Here is a 26,657-nt window from a genome sequence, read left to right as displayed (position 1 = left end):
TTTATTCCTTTCATGAATAGTCTCAAAATACTTCCAAAAGACTGTAAAAATAGGTTATTTTTTGGGGAAAATGTGAATGCTAAAAAAATCAGTTTTTTTGCTAATGATTTTGTTGCAGAATACATCATATAACAAAAATAGGTCCCCATTCCCAAAAATATTGGAGGAGGGGGGAGGGACAAATGTATTTTAATGTATTTAAAAAAATATAGGATTCAACTTTTTTTTTTCCTTTAAAGATACTTTTGATTTCAATAAAGATACCAAAAAGGGTGTTTTTCAATAAAAATACCAAAAAAAGAAATTGCTCCGAAAACTAGCAGAGAGGAGGGGGGGGGGGAGGAGGTAAACTTTCTAGGGGGAGAAAATCCCCCCCCCGCTCTTCTCCAGCAAAACTATTGATAAAAAATAATTTTTTTTGCTCAAACTTCACTGAAATCATTTAATGGAAAAATAAAATTGACTGGTATCTATGCTTTTGTGCTAATTTGTCTTCCTTTCATCCTTAGATATATTGGTACTTATATGGTGCTTTTTTTCCTATTTTAATGAACTTTCAATTTTGTTGTATACTTTCGACTTCTGAGCCTTGTTTTTAGAAGCCCAAGCAAGGCATACAAAGCGATTTTTAATCCTGCCCCATCAGGGAGGGTGAAGGAGAGGCCCTCTTTAAAGTAAAGCTTACGGTTTACTTACTATATCAAACTTTCAGACTAAATCACTTAAAGGAATAAAAAATAACCAATATGTTTTAGACATTTTTAAACATGAAAGATTGAGAAATTATTTAAGACCCACAAGCCTACTTTGTTTGTATATGGGTATCTTGCCTAGACCCCCGTGTCTGTCCCTTTCACCCTAATAAGCTCAAGATTTTATTGAAACCAAGTCAGTTGTATTCTTTTAAATATATAACTGTCTTAAAAATGCTTTGATCTATTTTTATTGCCTATTAACTATAATGACAGTGGTTCGAACTAATATCAGCAAGGAATCACAATTTTTTAGTAATACTCAGATAAATCTGTTGTCTTTACATTCACATGTCAGAATAAAGAAACATTCAAAACCTGAATGGAAACAAGTTAACGACAAGTGAAGATGAGAGAAATTGAGCCACTTAATGTTCAAGTAAGTAAGAAAACATACAAGATAGGGCGCAGTATTTTCTTTTGGGGAAGGAGGTCAAAGGTCCAAGAACAAGTACAATAAGTAGATAAATTTTGTGCAGAATATAAGAATCTATTGTAAAACTGCAAGAATCTCAAGATTTTTCGGGAAAGCACACAGGCTGATGTTCCCCAGCCCTCCTCGTGAAACCAAATCTTGAGCATCCGTATGTTCTAAATAAAGCTCAAGATTCTGTTTAAGGTGTGTATAGAATTCTAATAAAAAAGAAGAAATGAAAAGAAATAAAAAGAAACAGCACAAAAACCAACATAAAAAGAAATTGAGATAAAAAGAGATAAAACAAAATAAAACAACTCACACGTGTTCAATTTTTATTGGGCACTTGTGTAATTACTATCAAGAAGTATTTTATCACTTTTTCTTAAAACCAAAATGAATTCAACACAACAATATTTTTTACCTGTACATGATTTGTTTTGGTTTAGGGTGACTAGTATAATTTCATACGATTATTATTATCAGCGCTGTAATCAGTAACTTGTACCATCATTTTTCTTTGTCTTTTTAAAAAAGAACAGACGGGTATGGTTTCTTACCCTTCTTACTCCATAAGTTATACTTTTAATCCTCATAATCTTTGCTCCAGGTTTATTTGGTGTATTGACCACTGGTGGAATTTCGTTCTATTTTACTCACCTGGAAGAAGCTCCAGTAACTGGTCGTAGGCGTTTTGTGTTTGTTTCTGAAAAGAGCCTTCTTGAAATTTCGAAATTTGAATTTGAAAGTGTAAGTATACTAGAGAAGCTTTTTGATTCATATTAGGGGCTATTAAAAAGAAAAAAAACTGACTAACTTACTGTGTTGACCTGTTTCATCAATGATGTTTCAGAAAAATAAAATCTTTTGCAATGGATTTTCATCTGTTATTTATCCACCAGATTTCGCAGAGCTTGTTTGTTTATTCATCTATTTACCCTGTGTTTAGGCTTGGCGTTGTTTCAGTTTGCCCTTTGTTTCAATAAAATTTATTTGAATTTAAAACCAAGTTAATTTTTGAGTTGGAAATAGTTACACGGAAAGCATTTCAAGAACAGAAAGAGAAAAAAAAAGTTGGAAGCATAATCTGACTATTAGGACAAAGTTTCAGGTATGAAAAATAGATGGAACCTTTTCCTTCACGAAGTTTGATTTTCGAGAAAGAATCTGGAGTGCTTTGTACTAAGGCTACATCTAATTTTTCAATGGAGCAACATGGCTTTTATTTTTGTCTTCCCTTCTTTTTCATGGTCGTTGTTTGTTGTTTGAAATGGTAAAAGACAGAAGTTTAGTTCTCTGATCCATGGCTCATGAATCGGAGAAGGAAAGTTCCAGTGAAGTATGCAAAACTTCTTGAAAAAAAAAATTATTTTTATCTTACCTACTTAGTAGAATGAAAAAAGCAATAAAAGAAAGCTCTCCTATTACCAAAAGCAAACTTCTTACTGATCATGTTATGTCGGACCAATGCAGGGCATACAATTTTTCTTGATAAACATTTTATCAAAAACTGTTATATCTTCTTTATTTGCCGGAAATGATTCTGGAAAACTTGATCTCAAATTTCATAATTCCAATTTATTTGCAGTTTTATCAGAAATCTTTAACTGTAATCAAATTTTAAGAAATTGTTCAGGAATTTTAGGCTTAAGCACAAAAACATACTGAAACATGTCTGGCGGTGAACCCGCTTGTTGGCAGGGGAAAGGAGACGGTCTTCCAGCATGTGCCACAATGCTATGCATTGTGATTTACAACTGTCAAAAGGGGTTGTCAGATCTTAAAAAAAAACATGATGGGAAATGTCTTAGTAGTTTCTGTTTGGCAAGAAAGTGCTCCGCCTGTTCCTGTTTGTCTGTCAGTCAAGGCACAATCTGACCTCTACAAGAAGAGAGCCACTCAAAATTGTTGTCTTTAGGACTTCTACGAGAAGGAATTGTTAGATAATCAATGCCAAAACCGTACACATATCATACAAAAACAAAATACGTCAGAGAAACAAGATAAAATATATTGGCCATATATGCAACAGCCATTCTCAAAGAAAGATAAAATTTAAACAAAGTTATAAGATGACCCACAATTAACAAACAAGTGAGAGAAACAAAACCGAAAGCGAAAAAGCCTTAGAATCATCACCGCAGAGAAGTTTAGCTAAAGTTAAGATAAACTTAATCATATTGAGATGTTTTTAATTTTATTTCCACAAAATATTTTGTCTGTTATTGCCTTGGTTGAAAAAATTCCCAACATAATAGAATTGTTTGGTTCTTGAATTGGTTTTTTGATCTTAACCATATATTCTGAGAAGTAAAATATACTGTCCTTGTTATGATTTTGGGGGAAAAAGACCCGATCTGATTCTGAGCGGAAGGAAAAAAATTGGGTGGGGTGGGGGTCGGATCTCAGCCAAATTTGGTGGAAAGCTAGAATAAGCATCCCGGTTATGCCTTTTGGAGGTCCTTACCAAGTCCAACTGATGTGGGAGGAGTGGCCCTCAGTTCTTGACATATTCGAAAATCTGCTACCACAGCTTTTGAAACATCTAATGCGCATAAATGTGCTTCAAAATTATCTTGTTATGTTTGAAATAATATAGAAGGAAGAACTTTATGGTCTTGTTAGCAGTGTTGGCATCCCATATGCGCTTAAAACTATACAGATTTGGCAGATAATCTACATTGGGGAGAATTTTCTACTTTGGGAAAAATTCTGGGAAGTAAAATATATTAAAAAGGAAAACTTCGTTGAACCAACAAACCCCCAATAAGCAGCCCTGTGCCAATGACTTATGCAAGCGAATTTAAAAAAAAAACAACAACAATGATAATTTTGCTCTTTTGAATGGTTATAAAGGTGCTCAACACTGACTTCGTCAATATCAAACAATTCCGATTTTCATTTCGTGACCCTTCGAGTAACACAGACAGTAACAAAAGGAGGCAAATGCCTCTATGAAGTCTTTGGAGGTAATACATAGGAGCATAGCGTTTAATTTTTTAGATAAAATTTGTAAGCTTTATCCTCTCAGCTATGCACCAAGTTCTTTCTTGTATGATGAAACTATCTAATTTATTTGGAAGGTTGGTTTTAGCAATATAAAATTATGTCCTTGCGGTATAAATTGTCGCGGAAAGATCTATAGAAGAAGTTCATGCAACCTTAAGATAAGGACTTATCCTTTTAGCAGAAAGTTTCAAAAATTATTATTGTGCATTTATTGCTGGAAATATTTATTATTTTTACTTATCATTAAGTAAATAGTGTTTGACTCATTTTGTCACATTTAAGAATGATTTTTTTTTATCTTTATTATTAAACGTGTCTTATCTGCTTGTTTAAAACTTGGATGCATAGACTTGTTTCCAGTATTTTTTTTTTTTCGATTAGTGCATCTTAAAGTTTTGATATAGGTTTTATGTGTAGTATAAAATGAAATCAGAATGTAAGTCACTGCTCGTAATTTATTGCTATGTGATCAAAATCAAAGTCATAACAATATAACCTACAAAGTACATTAAACATCCACAAAATATGAAGAAATACTGACCATGTAGCTACAAGCAGATCCGAGGCTTTGGTAAATTTGGTAGAAGATTTTCACTCGATTATCTGAAATTTGAGCACCACGCTAATAAAAACTAAGCAAAGCTTCAAACACTAGAAAGTAAATTTAAAATACGTAATTATATGAAGAAGTATACATTTTAGCCATGAATATTATATTACCCATCGAATTAGAAAAACAGAACAGCCAAGAAAAAGGAAAAAGGAAAAGAACTGATGCAAGAAAAGATCTTTACGATTTGAGAAAAGTTGTAATAAGGGCTATGAATGGGATGAAAATGAGCCAATAGTTCTTTGATAAAGCAAAACTTTCTCATTTATGGGGTTTTTGCACCTATACACAGGAGGGGAAGGATAAGAAGGATAACAATTCTGCAGCGCCATTGATAGAGGGTGTCATATCGACATTTTAATTGCTTGATCTCTTTTTTTACGGGGACATGGAGCAAGCCTCTTGCCCAGCCTTGCGTCAGCGAGGATTGATCCCCGGGCCCCTATTGGCAAGCAGAGGATAAATCCTCTATATCATTTAGGAATAGCTAACAGTTATTTAACCGCAGATGCTTCGCTTTTTGAGCCTTACAATACGCTACAAATACAATATGTAATACACTAAACAAAAGTTACACAGAGAAAATATAATGTGAACACTAAAACACTGAAAAATATACCGATAAAATTAAAATAAATTATCAATCAAAAACAAAAAGAAGTCGGAGAAAGACCTTATCAACATTAAATAATGAAACAAAAATATCAGTTATGGTGAGAAGTATAGAAAAGAAGTTTTAAAAGAAAAGAGGGATAGCAATTGGGATTTCAAAGTGAAGTCGACTGTAAAACGGGGGTTTCAAATTACATTTGAACTGTAGTTTTAAAATGTAACACGTATTTATTTCTTTAGTTCTTGGTCCAGTTTGGTTCAAAAGCCTTTCTTCCGCAACATCCTATTTATAAGAAGGTCACTGCAATAGCAAATCGCATCTTGGAGGCAAATAAAGATATTGAAGAAATTTATCATAAACAATGGAGTGTGACAGTTTTTGATCAGCCAGATATTGCTAATGCAGCAGTATTGCCTGTGAGACTTTACTTTTTTTTTTCTTTTTTTTAACAAGTCCTATAATTTTCAGTATTGTATGGTTTAAGCGTATGTAAGCTACTATAGTGAAGTCTGTTTGACGATAATGAAGTGAATTATGTTAGTATAACTGAAAATTTTCCTCTCATAGCAATTTCTTGTGATGAAACCAATAATGTAATCAGCTTTGTCTATTATCTGACAGGCAATAACCCCTCCCCATTATTTAGAAAAGTACATGCTTTGTATCTTCATTGAAAAAAGTCGCCCCTTTAGATTCTAGAAAATATTGAAAAAAATATATTTTTGCATCTTCATTACAAAACTTAGTAAAGAGCGATTAAAAAACAAATTTTCAAATTCAAGATAATCCTATTTGAAACTGATTCAGGAACTGTTACTGTTATCTTTGTTATGCTAACGACGAAAACAAGTTTATGATAATTTTGTGAGAAGAGCTTTAAAACCATCGAAAACGGTTGCGGATCGAAATAAAAAGTACACAGATTTGAATCCCCAGCTTGTAAAACTCTTTCGCCTTAGGTTTTTGGACATATATTTCATAAATTGTAGAAAATCATTTAGCTTAAACTTAAAGGGCATGCAGACAGGGACAAATTTCACATTACAAATCTGAGGAAAGTTTCAAAATACACGAAACCATAGTGTCAATAGAGAACTGAATGAGACTGAAGGTAGCTGCAACCATGTAAAGAGTATCTACAGACCATAGTGACCGGAAGTTTGAAAATGAATTCTGGAAAGACTGTCTTGTGAGAAAAACTTTTCATTTAGTACTTAAAAATTCTGTAAAAATGAATGACAAGGAGTTTAAAAATATGATTTTAGCTTAATCAAAGTCATTAAGCAAACTACAAAAATGATAGACTGATTTATAAGGTGGTTCATAGGTAAAACTAATAATTTTTTTTTAATAAATGGAGGTCTTTATTACATAACTAATATATACAAAAAAAAACACGAAGCTAAGTATTCTCGGCTTGTATGGCTACTCCTAGAATACTCTACATTACACATATGCATCGGGTTACCACACCTTGCAACTACCAACATATCAACACAGCATCATAATTATAATTCTGCTCGAGAAAAAAAAAAAAATCAAAACTCATACTCATACAGGCAATGACGTCTTAACTGGCAACGAAAATCAGTCCTATCTGACTCATTCAACAAAGAAGGCAACCTATTCCATGGCACTGGAAGAGCACGGCGACTGGAAAATGCCGATCTTGTCGACACCCTCAGTGGTCTCCTATACTGGCTTACCTGTCTAGTTCCATAACTGTCAAAATCCGCAGCAGTAGAAAACATATTCCAAAAGCAAACCGGAACGACATGATTAATAATATCAAGCATAAACAAAAACTTACTCAATCCAGAGGACGGCAGTATTTGGACGCGAGCATAAATGGATCTTACAGAAGTTCGGCTCTCAACCGCATATATCACTCTCATCGCACGGTTTTGTAGTGACCGCAACTGCTTAAGATGGGTCGAAAATGTATTAGACCATATTGAACAACAATACAATAAATATGGATGGATTAGTGAAAAATTAACCAGCCGTAACATTTTTGAGGAAACTGGTATTTCAGTTTTCTTAACAATTCTAAATTTCTTGCAATCTTCGAGGATATGCACTGAATGTGTTCTGAAAAACACATTGTTTCATCAATCAGAAGGCCTAAAGATTTCACAACTTTTCTTCGTGACATGAACGATCCACCAATATCAAGTTCTTTCAGCCACGGGTAATAGTTTGCAGATCTCCCAAAAACAATAAAGGTAGACTTGTTGTAATTAATTTTGAGCTTGTTAAGTTTCATCCGTCCCTCTATGCGGATCAGATGTTCCTTCATTAAGAACAAAAGTTGACTCTCAGTGAGTGCCATAACTAAATGGTTGGTGTCGTCAGAAAAAAGAACAAGCGATTTTCTTGGTTTCGAATTTGCAGTCTCTTCACTCAAATCCGTCACCAACTCAGGGAGTGCGCAATGAAGATCATTTATATAAATCGCGAACAGCAAGGGGCCAAGAGGGGAGCCTTGGGGTACTCGGAAATTTAATGGAAAATCTCCCGACTCAGCCTCGTTCAGTCGTACATATAGTGATCATCTCCTCAAAAACGAAGCGAGAATCTTCAGGGCGTTACCTTTGATTCCAGAATTTTTTAGTTTCTTCAACAGGATCTCATGGTCTACGGTATCAAATGCCTTGAGGATATCCAAAAAATAGTTGCAACTTTAAGCTTTTTATCAAGTGCATCATCCATTGTAGTTGTCAGAAACTGTATTGCATGTTCCGTTGAAAAACCTCTCCTAAATCCAAATTGGTTCTTGTAAAAAAATTGTTTTTTCCTGAAATTCATTTACTCGTATATGTATTATCTTTTCAAAAATCCGTGATAAAATCCGTAAGAGTGAGATCGGTCTATAGTTGTTGAAACCACTTCGGACCCGCGTAACTTCCTACTATTGTTCAAAATAACGAGTTTGGCTTCTCTCAATTCCACTTGAATTTTCACATATTTTTTGGTTTGACTCAATTACAGTAGACTTTGGGACGTCCATTTCTATACCTTCTGTAACTATTCTCTGAAAATGGGTCTTTGCTTCATTTATGTCTGCAGAAACTACATTCCAAGCCAAGATATTTTTTTCTGCTTCTTTAATTTCCAATTTCATCAAAGCTTGTCGCATATTAGCCAACTGCGACCTTAATTTAATCATTTCCTCAACCGACATCTGAAGCTTACAATTATCAGCATCAGTTTCAAACTTTGTTGCTTTTGGTTTTAACTCAGATACTTCCCGGTTCGAATCTTGCGCTGCACTCTCAAGCTTTGGAATTCTGAACTCCTGCCCTCTCATACTAGCAGAAAGATCAGTCAACGCTTTGGAATTGTCCTGAACTGTAGTCAAAACTAAACTTAAATTGTCCGCTAGATTTTGCAACGTCACAGAATTTTCTCGATCACTGGAAGCAGCCGAATCATTCAGGAAACACATTCTTTTTCCTTTTATTTTTCGTCATCTTCTTAAAATCAGCCAGCAAAAAAAATGGATAGAGGCCTACCTCAGAATGCTCCTGGTTTACCTACGTGGAGCTCCGTGCAATGTGCTAAATCGTTAATATAGCCACGGTAAACAGCTGTTTCAATATGAACAACAAAAAATCCAATAACAGCTTTCGCCAAAATCTCGAACTTCTTCTGGCTATCTCCGGCGCAAACGAGATATTTATCACTCCGAGTTCATTTCAACGTTATTTGAATGCATTCTTCACCTGTGCCGAATCCTAACCCATTATGGGGTACCACCTACATGTTGAAGATGCGGTAATGAGGTGCGTTGGCAGGTGGCGCCGTTCCCCGTCTAATGATGCATGGCAATGGATTTATGGGCTTTGTTGGGCTAACAGCCCGGCAAAGCTTCTTTTACCTGGTTATGATTAACAACAAAAAGCCTCGGACCCAACAGCCATTTCGACGACGACCTTTAGCACGTCCACCGACCATCCAAACGGACCTGTTTACGGTAGCCCACTGCAATGTACGAGGTTCCAGATCTAAGCTTGACCAGTTCCTACATTTAGTGAACTCGGTCAAGCCATCTATCATGTGCATCACTGAGACCAATCTAAACCAAGAAATACAGAGCAGTGAGGTTGCCATACAGGGATACACGCTCCTCAGGCGGGATCGAGAGCGCACTGACGGTGCTAAATACAGAGGAGGAGGTGTCACTGTATATCTACAGAGCCATGTACGTTATTCATGCCTGAACTTAGCAGATTCAGCAGGCGAATAAGCTCTGTGGGTCAGGTTGACCCTCCCAAATAAATCCGTGATTGTCGGTACCGTGTATAACCCTCCAACTTACCAGATTACCAGCTACCTTGAAGCCTCCCTCGAATATATTCGGGGCAAGTGCGCTAAGTCTGTCATTATCCTTCATGGAGACTTCAACATCATTCATAGCGTGTGGCTTCGCAGCAAAAATTCTGATAGGGAAGGGTCGGACTTGTATGATCTATCTGTCTCTTACGGGCTGGAACAACTTGTCGATTTCGACACGTATCACGGCCCAAATTGATCATCTCGTCTTGACCTCTTCCTTACAGATCACCCTGACTCCTTTAATGTAGACGCTCATGCTTTCACCAGTGACCACGTTGCCGTCGTTGCACATGGAAACCTACGTATTCTGCCTTCAGTAAAGCATGAACGAACAATCTGGCTACACAAAAGAGGTGATTGGGACGGTTTGAGAAACACTCTTTTTTTATCAGCAGTGGAGAGCCTTCCTACTGGAAGGCCCAGAGAAAGCTGCAGATAAGTACCAGCAGGCCATAGTTGAGTCTTTCGAAAAGCATATCCCTTCAAAGCGGATCCAGGTGTCCAGTAAGGACAAACCTTGGTTCAACGCCCAGTGTAAGAAGACAATCCGAGCAAAGCAAAAGGCACACAATCAATGGCTACTTTCAAAGAACGAAGAGGACAGAATTGCATTCATAAATGCGCGCAAAGATACAGTTCAAGCTATTCGGCAGTCCCGGTTCCAGCATAAGGAGAAATTCGCCACCAAGCTTCAACTTGCTTCGGCAAAGAGTTGGTGGAGAATTGTCAAGGAGGGTTTACCCTCGTCCAAGGGGACAGCAATTCCTTCTCTCCAGACTAACGGGACAGTGGTACAAGATCCACAGGCAAAGGCTGAAGCTCTTGGTAAGGCTTTTGCCGAATTCTTAAATCTAAACGACGACGGTAGAGAAGTACCAAATTTCTCCGACCGAACCGACACTGTCTTGGAACGCGTGAACTCTTCTGCCCCCAAGATCATTCGCATTTTGCAGCATCTTGATATGACCAAATACATAGGTCCTGATAACATACCAAATTTTGTCCTCAAGTCCTGCAGTGCCGAACTAGCTGGATCCTTGTCATTGCTTTTTCGGATATGCTTTCGCTCCGGAACCTTCCCACAAACAGGGAAATCCGCCCATGTTATACCTACTCTAAAGCCAGAAGGCGATCAAACGAGCGTGGGCTCCTATAGGCCTATTAGCCTTCTCTCCTGTGTTGGCAATGTCTACGAGAGCGTCTCCAATAAAACACTTCATCAGTACCTGGAATCAAATGCCCTTCTAGGCGATCGCCAATATGGATTCCGGCCGAAACGCTCAACATTAGACTGCCGAGTGGCCCAGTATCAGGAGTGGATAGAACTTCTGGCAATGGGATACGACATCAGGCTATTATCCTTCGACATTGCGAAAGCTTTTGACAGAGTATGGCACCGTGGCCTGGTAAAGAAACTCTATGTGTATGGTGTTCGTTGATGTCTGTTAAAAGTGATTGAGAGCTTTCTTTCCGATCGTTCACTGCGGGTTGTTCTTGACGGGTTTATTTCCCGCTAATATCCAGTGAAAGCAGGGGTCCCCGAGGGCAGTGTCTTGGGACCTACGCTTTTCCTTATCTACATAAACGACATGGGAGACAACCTCGCAAACCCTCTGCATCACTTTGCCGACGATATCACGACACACTCAGCCGATCCTAAACACGAAGACCCAACACAAGCCTCCCTTTCCCTACAGATGGATCTTTTGAAAATTGAAAAGTGGTCTGATGCATGGATGATCAACTTCAATGCATCGAAAACAAAGGAGCTTCTAATTACCCGATCAACGCTGCCGCGTGAACACCCCAGTCTCACCTTCAAAAATGAAGCTATAAAGAGAGTCGACGAGCTTCGTCTACTGGGGATTCATTTTTCCACCGATCTCTCTTGGAACAACCACCTCGATAGGGCGAGAACCTCCTGCGCAAGAAAGCTGGGAGTTACTCTTTGCTGCAAAAACCTTCTTCCATGAAGCTCGATCATCCCACTCAACAAGTCTATCAACAGACCCATAGCTAAATATAGATGCCCACTATATGTTGGTGCTCAGAAAACGCTGTGGGCACCACTTCCGAAGATCCGGAGTAGGGCAATTAGGGTAAGCAGCACCTCTACACAAGAATCGCTCCAGCCTCTAAATGAAAGGTTTGACGTAGCGTCGATGGCTGTTTTCTACAAGTACATGAATTCGCCTCCCTCAGACGAGCTCTCTCGAATTGTGCCCCCCTTCGTCAAGCCGAAAAGGCAGACACGAAGGCACACAGCTCGGTCCAATTATCTGAAGGAGGATACGCCGAAAACCGAGTGCTTGAGGAACAAATTCATCCGGTGTTGCATTTCTATCTGGAACAAACTTCCTGGGGAAATTATCCTTGTAAATCCCTCTGTTAACACCTTCAAAAGAAGGTTCAATAGACATTTAAAACCTTGAGGCCATTGAACGAGGTAAAAGAATAGCGGCATATCAGATACTTCGAAGTACCTGGCGCCGTGAATATTGGAATTTAAAAAAAAAAAAAAAAAAAAAAAAAAAAAATTCAGATAATTGCGTAAGATTTAATCCTTTACAAAGTATTGTGTCACTCTTTAATCCTTTACAAAATATATGTGACCTTCACTGGCGGATGCTGAATGAGAACTAGCTGTCATATCATATTTTAAACTCTTGAAACATACTTAGAATAATTTGAAGTTAAGACCTAATAAAGTGGTTAGAGCTGAAACTTTTAAATTAACGGTGACATTGTAATTAACGCTCTAGCCCCATTTTATTTGATAAGTTTGTTTGTTAGATTTTCATTTGCTCTCCAAGTTTTTTGCTTGTTTATATTCATTAACTTACTCAAATATTTTAGCTTCCGATAGTCTTTGAAATATCTCAATTTAAACAGTAGTTGAAATTAATTTTTTCCAATCATGGAATTATTGCAGTGGTCTAATAGGTATTTGATCAAATTTGATCAGCATTAGTATTTTTGTCGATATGGCTCCTTACTTTGTAGAGAGTAAACATTTTCACAAGGAATTTAGCATGATGTCTTGGTGGCATGTAAAAGATACCGGAAAATGTAGTTTTTGTGAAAAAATGCATTTTGCTGTATTGTAATCACTTTAGATTCTGAAAAAAGGAATAAGAACTTTCATATTCTATTTGAATGATCCCCCCGCTAAGTTTTTATGACTATCCATTCCATTAGAATGGCCAGTTAAAAAAAAGAAGAAACCAGCAACAGACCTTTGGGGCAACCTGTTAAAGAACGAGCCCTAGGCCATAGTAACCGAAATTTAAAATCCGTTTTGAAAATGTCAAGTGAGGAAGAGTTGCTATCTGAAGCTGATTTAGGAATGGTAACTTTGATTTGGATTAATCTCAATAGTAAAAGTATACTGGAAAAAGAAGGCCATGGGAATTAAGAAAAATAGCATGAAACCCCGCAAAAATGGTGTCAAATCGAAATGAAAATTACATCTTTTGAATCTTCATAACCGAAAATCCTATTCAGGAGGATTATAGTCTCCTATCTTGAGTAACAAGGAAAATCCCTTTTTCGTGTGGGAAGTACTGATATGTCTCATATTTTTATTGTTTTCCTGATTATGCTTCGTTTTTGTTTTTATCTCTCGTCGGTAGTGGGACTCTGAAACATCGCAGACAGGTATTTAAGGGCTCATTGGAAGCTTTTTGTAAGTGACAAACATAATATTGAAATTTCATCTCTGGGCACATCCATCATAAGGCAAATACTACTACTACTACTAACAACTCACCACAGCACCAAGCCGCCTGAGGTCAACACAGCTACGCACCTGGGATGCCAAATGGCCACTCTTAGTGGCTTTTGGACACTTTTTCACTCTGAGGGACACCGGGACACTATTGGGTCAAAAAAGGGCAGCTTTTTGAAAAAAACGACACTTTTTGGACATTTTTCCAAGTCAAAAACCAAATGTCTTTATTTTCTTAATTTTTAAAATAAATATTCTTTAATAAATTTGTAAAAATTTGTAAAAATTTAATTAAACATTTAAAATCTTTGTATAAAATATTTTTCTAAAATTTTATTTTACTTTTAAGCTTTGGTAACGTCTTGGTTATTTTTCTTAGATGTTTTTGCGCCCTGCGCGAACACCATTTATCAACCGAATAGGACCTAAAGTCTTAACCAATGTGGTATGCTAGAACTATTGAATCCATCTTTTTCTTCTATCTTACAGTTGACGTTTGTCATCAAGTCAGTCAACTTTAAGCACCAACCTACTGCTGGTGGCAAAGTCACCAAGGCCGCTGAGAAGGCTGGAAAGAAGAAGTGAATGACCATTCCGTGCTGGCGCGTTCCGCGTAAATCCCTGTATTGTGTAGCCGTGTGCACATGGCAATTATTACACTGCTGTCATAGGAAGAAAGGAGTTTTACAAGACGATTCGTGTTGCAGTTCAGTTTCATTAATAGCCTTTAAAGAATGTTTCTGTTTTATATTCTACACTTTCAGGTATGAGTTTTTTGCCAACGCTAGTTGCCAGTTTCTATTAAGTATAACTCAAGCGAGTTTATTTCAGCCGGCCTTCTCTTCTCACTTTTTTGTTGTCGAAAAAATCATTTTTGCTCAGGGCTACTTCTAAATGTTCAGAAAACGGCAAGATAGAGGAGTTGTTAAACGGTTTTAACCACTTGAACAACCAGTCGGCTGATTGGTTAAGGTGATTGACGTCTTTTGTTTAACTTTAAAACCATGTAGGTCAGAATAGACATTTCGTTGCTACAGCCGTTCGGACCTTGTCGCACCCAAAGATCCATAATAGCTACCGAAGATCAAAGACTCGCATCTTTTTCGCATAACTTATGAAAATGCCGAAGTCAAAATGAATCTCTATGGTTGGTTCTTTCCTTTTCGACTAATATAGGTTGCGGTATCGATGATCGATATAGCATTTCGCTCTGATGATATTCTCATGACGATTTTTTTCTGCCATCTCTTCAAATTGAACTAGCACTAAACTTAATTAATAGGTAGGGTTAATGTCAAAGCTGGAAATACCTGCAGAACTCATGCAGGTAACAGACCGCTAGGTAGCAGAACTAAGAAGGGGGAATTTCACAGTTTTTTCAGCCCTTTTTTCACAGGTCTTGAAAATTCATAGTGGCAAACCTGTATTTTGGCTAATTATCTAGAGGGACACTAAAAGTGTTCTTTTTTGGCTTATTTGGACAATTTTGTCCCTGAAAGGTTTGGCAACCCTGCTACGCACGCTCCTTCTCCATCCCAGTCTATTCAAAGCCTCCCTTTTTACACCCTCCCACGAATTTCCCATTTCCTTTAAATCTTTCTTTATGATGTCCTCCAACCCCAGACGAGGACGACCTACTTTCCGCTTAGCCCTAGATGGTTGGGCGTCTAGGCCAACCAAAGCTCATCAGTTCGAAAATTTTGAACTGATGAGCTTTCTGCAATTAATAACGTTACACATCAAATATTCAGTTTAATTTATTAGTTCTTTCTAAAATTGTTCAAGACCCCTAAAATTGTCCCGTTCCTTAACTGGAAGAACCTAAAGCCTACTGCGTCATTGGCGCTTCACTGAAAACGAATTATATTACAAATATTTTCTTTTCCAGTTCTTACAGCATTGAAAATGAAAATAAAATTACAGTGAAATAAAATCTTGAACTGATGAATCTTTAAATAATTAATATCATTATATATCAAATATTCAATTTGATTTTGTTTATACTTTCCAAGACTGTTCAAGATATATATAGTTTTCAGTAAAGCGCCATAACGCAGTAGGTTTTAGACTTTTACAGTGAGAGAAGGAGGCTATACCGCAACTCTTGTTTGTAGTGATTTTTGTTCGTTTCAAGCTTTATTTGCTTATTCAATTTAAGTTTAACTCGTTTTAAGATTTGGTTATTCATTTACATTAGTATCTATTGTATGTTTGTTTGCATATATTCTTTATTTAATTTCTGTTCGTTTTGGGTTTCATTTATACTTGAATAGCAAAATATTTTGTTTTCGCTTTAAGCTTGATTTGCAGGTTCAATTTAAGCATTACTCGCTTTAAGATATGTTTATTCATTTATATTATTACTTTCTGTATGTTTTTTTGCTATGATTGTTTATTTAATTTCTGTTCGTTTTGGGTTTCATTTATTCTTTAATAGTAATTTCTGGTTGTTTTGATTTTTAATTTTAGCAGGTATTTGCATCTGCTGATTTTAAGTTTAAAATGGCCTTTACTTTTCTTTGAAAAGCTTCTTATTCGGGAATTTTTTTTTAAATTAATTTTTGTTCGTTTTTGAAAAGTTTTAAGTTTTTAAAAATACCTTATTTTAAAATCAATTTTTTTTTCAAAATCAAATGTTCATTAAAGTATCAAAACTAGTATCAAAGTAACAATATCAAAGTAAATAATGGGTTTGTGTTCATCTCAGAGTTTTTATTGTCTGATGTTTGAAATATTTTTAACAAAATGGCTATCTCAAAATTTTTATCGGATGGGTTTGGGGAAAAAAATTTGGGGGGGGGGGGGCTAATTGACCTTTGGTATCTTTTGACTCTTTAAAAGTGAACTAGAACTTATATTTTCAGTCAAATGAGCCCTCTCTGAAATTTATACGAGCACCCCTTCTATAAGAACCATATATGCACCCAGGGCATAACTTACAACGCCTGTCCCCGGACCCTGGGAGGTTGTGTCAACCCCAGAATTTTAATATCTGATGTTTGAAACTATTTTTAATAAAATGGCCGCCTCAAAATTTTTATAGGAAGTGTTTGGGGAAGACAAAGGCGTGGAGGGGGGGGGGCTATTTGCCCTCCGATCTCTTTTGACTCTGAGAAAGTGAACTAGAACTTTTAATTTCAAATCAAATGAACCCTGTCTGAAGTTTATAAGAGTATGCCTTTCATAAGATCCATATACGGCCCCAGGACATAACTTATAACGCCTGCCCCCCGGGCCCGGGGGGGTTGTGTCGAAACCGGAGTTTTTGTTATCTTACCTTTGACCTATTTTGAAATAATTGTTGTCTCCAAATTCGTTTCGGATGGGTCCAAGGAGAAAAGGGTGTGGGGGTAGGGCTAGTTGCCCTCTGATACCTTTTGACTCCTAAAAAGTGAACTAGAACTTTCAATTTCCATTCAAGTGAGCTATGAGCCTTCTTTAAAGTTTATACGAGCATCCTTTTCATAAGAACCATGTACGTCCCCAGGAAAACACTTACAACGCCTACCCTCCGGGCCCTGAGGGGTTGTGCCGACACCGGAGTTTTTGTTATCTAATTTTTGAACAATTTTTAAAAAATGGCTATCTAAAAATTTGTAGCGGATGGGTTTGGGGAAAAAAGAGCGTGGGGGGGCTAGTTGCCCTTCAATCTCTTGACTCTTTAAAAGTGAACTAGAACTTTTAATTTCCAATCAAATGAGCCCTCTATGAAGTTTGTAAGTACGACCATCCCTTTCATAAGAACCGTATATGCCCTCAGGGCGTAACTTAGAACGCCTTCCCCCGGGCCCTGGGGGGGGGTTGGATTGACACAGGAGTTTTTCTTATCAGACCTTTGAACTATTTTTAAAAAATTTCTATCTCAAAATTTTCATCACATGGGTTCGGAAAAAGAAGGTGTGTGGGGGGGGGGGGGCTAGTTGCCCTTGGATATCTTTTGACTCTTAAAAATTGAACTCAAAATTTCAATTTCCAATCAAATGAGCTCTCTGAAGTTTTTTACGAGCATGCCTTTCATAAAAACCATATATACCCCAGGGCATAACTTACAACGCCTGCCCCCGGGCCCTGGGGGGTTGTGTCGACACCTGAATTTTTGTAATCTGAATTTTGAACAATTTTTAACAAAATTGCTATCTCAAAACTTTTATCGGATATATTTGGGGAAAAAGGGGCTTGGGGGGCTATTTGCTCTCCAATCTGTTTTGACTCTCAAAAACTGAACTAGAAATTTCAATTTCCAATCAAATGAGCCCTCTCTGAAGTTTTTAAGAGCATCTCCTCCATAAGAACTATATATTCCCCCAGGGTACGCCTGCCCTCGGGCCCTGCGGGGCTGTGTCGACCCCGGAGTTTTCGTTATATGGTCTTTGAACTATTAAAAAAAATGGCTATCTCAAAGTTCTTATCGGATGGATTTGACGAAAATAGGGTGTGCAGAGGGGGGGGGGGTTATACACCTTTGAAGTTTATACGACGATCCCTTCCATATGAAGTGCCTCTGGGGGAAAAAAATACTAATTGAATAATAATATAACACTGAGCCGTATGGCCTTTATTATTATCAATTTTGACAATTTTGATAGGTAGAATATACCAAAATTCCTTCTGTTTTCATTATTATTTTTTTTGTCATTTTTTCCTTTTGCTGCTTCATTTTACATGTAAGGGGAATTTTCTGAGAAGGAGGGGGGTAATTATCTACGAAGGAATTTTCCGAAGGGGAGATAATTGTCTGCGGAGGAATTTTCTGGAGGCAATTGCCCATTTCCTGAGGGGAGAGAATTGTCTGTGGGGTAAACTTTCTAGGGGAGGATAGCCTAGAATTGTTAGGATGATAGCTTAAAAATCATTATGACTCTCGTTCTTTCTTTTTTAGCTTCCATATAAGAAAAAGCTGAAGACATAAAGAAAGAAAAACGAGCAAAGGCTGAAGATTTTTTCCTTTCTGTTTTTGTTCATATTCTTGGTTCCCGCAGTAGCATTTTTTCTTTCTTTTTTTTGTTGCAGAAACTAGAAGAAACGGAATTTTGGTAGCAATTGAACATCAAAAGAATTGGTTTTTTATGCTGACTGCAAATATATACTATTCATTAAGTTTAATGTTACCCAACAAAAGCTACTAGCCTAAGAAAATTTGTCTTATTTTTGGGAAAGAGGGAAGCACCCATAAAAAATCAAGTGATTCTAATGAATATCCCACTATCAGTCCAGCTTATCAGATAGCTCTGCTGTATAGGTTTCAATCTCCTGTTTACAAAAATGTACGATTTTGAAAATTCTTTTTGCTAGAAGAAAGCTGACCGCTTATCACAAGAACTAGATTATGAGAAATTGATTATGACCTTTTTAGGAGTTTTCGTAAAATATGGAAGTTCGCATATCCTTACTCTTAAAACTGAAAGATGAAGCAATGGTCACGGATGTATGTTTTTTTGTTTTTTTTTCAGGGGAGGTTGTATTAAACGAACGGTCCTAGAAGATCGAGAGAGCGCTCATTCGAGCGGAAGTCAATAGTTCTAGTGCTTTTTTTTAGCAACCAAAAAGATTGGAGGCAAATAACCCCCCTCTCACGCCTCTTTTTTCCCCAAAGACCTCTAATCAAAATTTCGAGATAGCTATTTGATTCAGCGTAGTTGAATGGACCAATTACTATGCCTCTGGTGATGATATGATCCCCCAGAGCCCCTGGGGAAAGGGCTATAAGCTATGCAGTTTGCTCCTTGTGTAGCATTGGCTATCTGGAAATATTTGGAAATTTTTGGGAGAGAATGTTCCGCAGGGGGGGAGATTTTTCCATGGGGACGAAATTTTCTGGAGGATTTTTCAAGGAGAAATTTTAATGGGGGGAAGGGGATTTCCTCACAAGATTGGAATAACGGTCAGAAATTGTAATAAAGCAAAACAGGTTTTTTTAACTGAAAGTTCTCTAAGAAAAACTGCTCTAACTCAAAGGTTGAATTTGAATTCGCACTGAAAAAATATTAGAAGATTTGCTAGATGTTTTTCAGAGAAATTGCCTCCAACCGTCTAGGGCTGAATGGAAAGCAGGTCTTCCGCGGTTGGGGTGGGAGGATTTCGTGAAGAAATATTTAAGGGAAATAGGAACTTCCTGGGAGGGTATAAAGAGGTGGACTTTGAATAGTTTTGGACGGAGGTGCGTAGCTGTGTTGGCCTCAGGAGGCTTGGTGCTGCGGTGAGTTGTTAGTAGTAGTAGAAGTTGAATTTGAATAGGAAGTATTTCTTAAAATTTTTTAAGACTCTGTAAAGAGCGAGGGTTGAGGAAAGGGTGGCCCCCCTTCAGATGAGGAATAACTTCTTTTCGTAAGGAATAATTTTGTTTTAAATACTTTCAGTTGAAAAAAACTCGTTTTTCTTATTTAATCCAGTAATAAGTGAACTGTAGTCCTTAGTAACTGCAATCTTGAGAACGTAATTTGTAAAGAAAAACCGTCGAGGGAGGAAATTATCATTTAAGGGTGGCTCAGGAATTATAGCTGTTGCATATGTTTATCTTAATAGAAAAAGTTTGAAGGGAAAGGTTTCAAAGCTAGCTGACGACAATTTTTTTTATTTAAAGGTTATTCAATATTTAGTACCGTTTTAAGTTAATTTTTTTTTAGTCTGGTGCAATTCTAGTATTTTCTGGTCTTTTGGACAGATGTGCAAATGAAGATGAATTTGCATTTGTATTAGCTCATGAATTGTCCCACTGCATTGTTGGCCATAATGTAAGTATCTTAATGGCTTGTTTGTACGTCATTATTGTATATGCATATACTATTAATCTTGAACTGATTTAATAAAAAAAAACAAGTTTTTTTAACAGAAAGTAAGGAGCGACATTAAAACTTAAAACGAACAGAAATTATTCCGTATATGAAGGGGGTTGCCTCCTCCGCAAAACCTCGCTCTTTACGCTAAAGTTTTTTAGTACTTTTGAAAAAAGCTTCTCATTATTCCCATTAAACAAACATAGTGTTTCAGAAGTCGTTCTTAAAGAATTGGAAGAAAATTTCAACTCAGCGTAAAGAGCGAGGTGTTGAGGAGGAGGCAACCCCCTTCATATTTGAAATAATTTCTTTTCGTTTTAAGTTTTAATGTCGCTCCTTACTTTCTATTAAAAAAAACATGTTTTTTTATTTAATTTCTGAACGTTTTTTAATTCGTGCAGGTTTCGAAATTAGCTAACCGTATATGAATAATTAAAACGAAATTTGCTGGTTAATTTTACTTTTTTTGAACTCAATGGCTCTCTCAAAATTTTGATCGTACTAATTTGAGAAAAAAAGGGCGGGGGAGGGTGCCTAGTTGCCCTCCAATTTTTTGGGTTAAGGGCATTAGAACTTTTAATTTTATTTACAAACGTTTTTATTAGTGAGAAATATACGTTATTTACGAATTTTCTCCCAATTCTTTAAGAACGACTTCTGAAACACTATGTTCGTTTAATTGGAACAATGAGAAGCTTTTTTCATTATAATGCGGAATCAGCATTATAAGCCCATTCTTTTGATATATGTTTATTGACATCAAAATTCCGGTTTTAAAAGTTTCGATTACTATTGTTTTTTGTATTGTTCTTTTTTTATCACGCATATGCTATTACGTACATGAGGGGATTCGCCCCCTAGTCAATACCTCGTTCTTTACGCTAAAGTTCGAATTTGAAAGTACTAAGAAAACTTTAGCGTAAAGAGTGAGGTATTGACTAGGGGGCGAACCCCCCTCATATACGTAATAATTTTTGTCATTTCAAGTTTTAATGTTGCTTCTTACTTTCAGTTGAACAAACGTGTTTCTTTTATTTAATTTCTGATCGTTTTTTAAATAATGCTGAAAAATTCTGGCTTCTTAGAAATTTCCCTTCCCCAAGAAAACATTATCCATGGAAAGATCCTCCCACGCAACCCCCTTCTCTGACCCCCCCCCCACCACCAAAAAAAATCCCTCCTGAAATGTCTGTATACTTCCCAATAACCAATACTACATGTAAACAATGGGCAAAGTTCATAACTTGCAGCCCTTCCCCCGGGAACTGGGGGGGGCTAAGTAATCATCAAAGACATAGTTATTAGATTTTTCGACTATGCTGAACAAAATGGCTATCTCAAAATTTTGATCGGGTGACTTTGGGGAAAAAATGAGCTTGGGAGGGGGCCTAGCTGCCCTCCAACTTTTTTGGTCACTTAAAAAAGGGCACTAAAACTTTTAATTTCCGTTCGAATCAGCCCTCTTATGATATTCTATGACCACTGGATCGATACGATCATCCCTGGGGAAACAAAACAAATAAACACGCATCCGTGATCTTTCTTCTGGCAAAAAATACAAAATTTCATATTTTTGCAGATGGGAACTTGAAACTTCTATAGTGGGGTTCTCTGATTCGCTGTATTGGATGGTGTGATTTTCATTAAAGTTCTATGACTTTTAGGGGGTGTTTCCTCCTTTTTTTGAAAATAAGGCACATTTTCTAAGGCGCTTAACTTTTGATGGGTAAGACTAAACTTATGAAACTTGTATATTTGAAATCAGCAAAAAATCTGATTCTCTTGATGTATCTATTGATATCAAAATTCTGTTTTTAAGAGTTTCGGTTTTTATTGAGCCGGGTCGCTCCTTACTTACAGTTCGTTACCACGAAGTGTTTGATAGGAACTTCAGCAAACTCTGACACAGTTGATCTATTCTGCTTGCATTATGAGTCCTGGCAGCCGCAGCCCGAGGAATTGCTTGGAGATTATGCACTCGCTTTTCTATCATAAAGAAAGAAAAACGAGCAAATTTGAATTTTGAATTTATTTGCAGATCACGGATATTGGTGAATTACTCACTTTTATTCTTGTTAGGTATTTGGTTTTAATTCTTATAGTTTTTGGCTTTTATTGAATTTTATTCATCTTTTTAGTTTTTTTTCTTTCATTGGTTTTTTCACATTCACATTGACTTTCCGCGTTTTATGTTTTGTTTTTTTTTCTTCGGCACTCTCATTGATAATATTTTTTCGTTTCGCGCTGAAGAAGTGAGGCGTTTGTCCCCTCGAAATATTCGCTTTGTTGTGTTTTGTCAGTATTTTCATCTGGCCTTTAAAAACCCCATTTTTGCTCGTTTTTCTTTCTTTTTGTTATGTCAAGCTAATGTGGTTTAAGAAATTATCTTCGTCATGCTTATGGGGAGCATTCTACCAATGTTGTTACTACATTCATATCTCTTGTGAGAAAAAAAGCTAATTTGATTAATGAACAGTATTTTCTTCATAATTGTAAAATGAACCATATTTTACCCAAGTCAATGCGACCTTCATTTCACTTAAATACACGTAACGAATGGCAATTTACATAACGTATAGGGTTTGGTATTTTAAATCATGTTATTAGCGATGGCAAAAGCAAGCGCTACCGGTTAAATCAGGATATTTTCAGGCTAGAGCAAGAAATGTTATGTACACTTTCTTATGCTGATTTTCATCAAATTAAGGCTATTGCTGAAAATTCTTTTCAGCATGATTTTAGGATTTCTAGACAAAGACTTTCTGAGAAATTACACCGTTTAAAATTGGAAAACTCTCCAATAATGCTTTTTGGACCTTTTGTCCCAAAAGTGTATCCTGGTCCTGCTGCGATAAATTTCAGCTCACGCCCCTTACAGCAGAGCAACATCAAGTTCTGTCGAAAGGATTGAAATTTTCAATAGCCCCCTTCGAAAATACCTTATAGTGAAATTATCGCGAACACAGAGGGGGCATTTCACGACTCTCGTGAGGAGATTGGAGATATTGCTGAGGTTAGCGCGTATTTTGTTGAAACCTTTCTGGATTCGCCTTCTGTTAATAATCCAAATTAAAATTTTTTTAGTAAAAATGAACACTTAGTCTTACACGCACTACATAAAGATCATTCCAGAATAATTACGAAAGCCGATAAAGGCAATACTGTTGTTGTATTAGATTCAGATGATTACGACAAAAAAGTCAGGGAAATTTTAAATGATTCTAACACATATGAACAATTACCTACCGATCCCACAGAAAAATTGTCCAGGAAGTCCGAAAAGAGCTTTGTTATCTAAAAGGAAAAGGTGAAACCACAGATCAATTGTTCAAATGTTTTATCCACGCGGGTGCACGCCCCCTCGTTTTTATGGTCTTCCTAAAATTCATAAGCCCAGTAATCCACTTCGACCCATTGTTTCTTCTTTTAATTCTCCTACAGCAAAAATAGGGAAATTCTTATCTGTTGTATTTCTCCCACTAATTCAGGCTCAAAATGCTATATTAAAAATTCCGCTGATTTCGTTTCCAAGGTAAAGCAAGTTTCGGTTAACCAAATACAAGAATTGGCAGTTTTGATGCAGATTCAATGTATACCAATTGTGATCCTCAAAAGGCCGAACTGATTTTGGAGCATAAAGTTGGTTCTAACCCATCTATATCAGAAAAATCTACTCTTTCGAATCAGACACTTCTTTCACTTACAGCGCTTTGTAACAGAACTTCTTTTTATTTCCATTATAGAGGCATTTCGTATAGACAGACATAAGGGTTTTCCAAAAGCGTCCACCTTTCACCAACAGAGGCTGATATCTTCATGAAATACCTTGAAGAAAGAGCTATTTCGTAAAGTTTTTCTAAACCTGAATTTTGGCTTCATTTTAAAGATGATATTTCTTATTCGTGGGAGCATGGTGACGAGTCTCTGGGGTCTTTTCTTCACTTGATCAACTCCTTGGATCCAAAACTTAAATTTACTCAGGAATCAGAGGTAGAGAGGCGTCTTCCTTTCTTAGATGTTCTGGTGCACTGAAATTATACATGTTTCGATTTTGGTTTCTATAGAAAACCCACACATAGTAACCGTTACTTAAATTATTCCCATAATCATTCTCCTGTTTCGAAAAGAGGAGTTGTCACTTCTCTAGTTGACAGAGCATTGTAAGTTTGTTCAATACGCTTCTTGGATTCAGAGCTGGACCACCTTAGAGGTACTTTATTTGGGAATGGTTATCCAATTAGTTTACTAAATTCTGTAATTGCAAAACGCATTAAAAGATTATCAGATAGTTACACAGAAAACGCAAATCAAATGGAAAATTTAGTTTATCTTGGTCTCCCGTACGTTAAAGGGGTTTCAGACCACATTTCAAAAAATCTAAGAAAAAATAACATTTACACTTACTATAGACCCAGAAAAACTTATCAGTTCCCAAATTTATCAAGCTAAAGACCTTTTTCCGATTGGTGAAAACTCCGGTGTCTACAGAATTTCTTGTTCGTGTGGTCTTTGGTATATCGGAAGCAGTGGCAGATCCAGGGGGCAGGGGGGCTCCCCCCTGGCGTAGCCTAAAGTAGTGTAATTTACTTAATTAGCTCAAGTTTGCGTTAATTAAACTTACTCCTACCGCAATTTTATTGGATCAACCTATTTGCGCCCCCCCCCTTTTTTTTTTTATCGGATCAACCTATTTTGCGCCTCCCGCTAAAAAATCTTGGATCTGCCCCTGATCGGAAGAACACTGATCAGCGACTTACGGATAGATTAACTCAGCACTGTACCTTAATTAATAACACACTTAAAAAGCGGAAAAAACAGAAAATTTTGACTCTGCCGTTGCAGAGCATGTTTTTGAAAACCCTGACCATACTATTTTGTTTAATCAAGCTAGCCTAATTTTGCATGACAGAGGTATTGTCCAGCACTATAGAGATGCTTTTGAAATTTATAAATACCAACATTTAGTTCTAGCTATGAACAGGGATTCGGGTGATTTAAGAATAAATGAGTCGTATTTCGATTTTCTCAAAAGAGAATCCGATACTTTTAGTAGTCCCAGATATAAACCTTGTTACAATTTCCCAATTACTTAATCAGACACGTCAACAACCCCTTAAGTCTCAAAGAGTGTCTGCGAAGAATGCAATTATTAAAATCAGGAATCAGTTGACATAGCTCTAACTTATTTAATGCTGTTTCGTTTTGGTTTGAGTGAATGAATTTTTTTCTATTATTTCTCAGTTATTCGATAGTATCCGTCGATGGCGGTCCACTTTTGAATTTCTTTGCAAATCACGGATATTGGTGAATGGCTTACTTTTATTGTTGTTAGGTATTTGGTTTTAATTCTTAAAATTTTTGGCTTTTAATGAGTTTTATTCATCTTTTAATTTTTTTTTTCATTTTTTTTTTCACATTCACATCGACTTTCCACGTTTTATTTGTTAGTTTTTTCTTCGGCACTCTCATTGATTATATTTTTTCGTTTCGCGCGGAAGAAGAGAGGCGTTTTCCCCCTCGAAATATTCGCTTTGTTGTTTTTTGTCAGTATTTTCATCTGACCTTTAAAAATCCCATTTTGCTCGTTTTTCTTTCTTTATGTGATGTCAGGCCAATGTGGTTTAAGAAATTGTCTTCGCTTTTCTATAAAACAAATAATAATGATAAGAAGAAGGGGCAAATGCATTTTCCTTTTGGAATTACATAAATAGGAGGTGGATGTCCTCCACATATTAAACAAAACATTTTCCCAATAAATGTTACCGTTAAATGTTACTGTTCCCAAAAAATTTTACCGTTAAAAAATGTTAAATGTTAAAAGTGGTTGATATGTACCAATTCACCAAACCGTAGTTTTACTACGGAAGTACCACTTTAGTTTTTTCCTTTTTTGGCTCCTAATCTTTTTTTGTTTCAAGAATGTGACAAGGTCTAATATACGTGGTTTTACGCAAAATATGAACCCCAGCCTGGATTGATGAGTATCACATTGAATTTTTGAAAACTGCTTATACTTACTGTCTAGGGTCAAAAGGGGTGGATACCTCCTGTCCTTGAGCCAGAGCCTGTATTCACAGGGAACTGGAGTGACATGCATGCTTGAGAGGATATAAATCAATCAGAGATGACATGCTCCAGCGGTTTTCCCAAGCTTTCTTTTCTTCGAGAATATCATAGAAAAGCTCTGTGAAAGCTAGTAAGCAAGTAGGCTCATGTTATGTATTGAACTGAGACAAAATTCTATAAAACTGTTTTAGTATCGGTTTCCTGGCCCCATTGTTAAAGTGTTTTCTTAGACTAATAAATAGAAAATTGGAAATCCGAAAAACAGGCAGTTTCAATTAATGACATTACTTATTTTCTTTTATTCTTAACGTATTTGCATAATCGTCCTTTTATTCATTAGCTTCAAGTCATATG

At 36.6% G+C, this 26,657-nt stretch overlaps 1 protein-coding gene across 1 annotated transcript in view; it reads left to right on the top strand.

Annotated features, from left to right (window-relative positions):
* The window catches only part of LOC148947669 (metalloendopeptidase OMA1, mitochondrial-like), a 68,449-nt gene that overhangs the window by 21,980 nt on the left and 19,812 nt on the right, over positions 1-26,657 (top strand). The window contains exons 2-4 of the mRNA XM_089095976.1: positions 1,778-1,917; positions 5,639-5,815; positions 20,088-20,195. Of these exons, the coding sequence (XP_088952102.1) occupies positions 1,778-1,917; positions 5,639-5,815; positions 20,088-20,195 (425 nt within the window). The remainder of the gene's footprint in view (positions 1-1,777; positions 1,918-5,638; positions 5,816-20,087; positions 20,196-26,657) is intronic.

Source organism: Artemia sp. Qi Xiang Cuo, chromosome 10 (genome assembly GCF_049724085.1).
Source record: "Artemia sp. Qi Xiang Cuo chromosome 10, ASM4972408v1, whole genome shotgun sequence".
Lineage (NCBI taxonomy): Eukaryota > Metazoa > Arthropoda > Branchiopoda > Anostraca > Artemiidae > Artemia > Artemia sp. Qi Xiang Cuo.
Note: the sequence above shows the minus strand (reverse complement) of the source record. Positions and strands in the feature narration are given on the sequence as shown.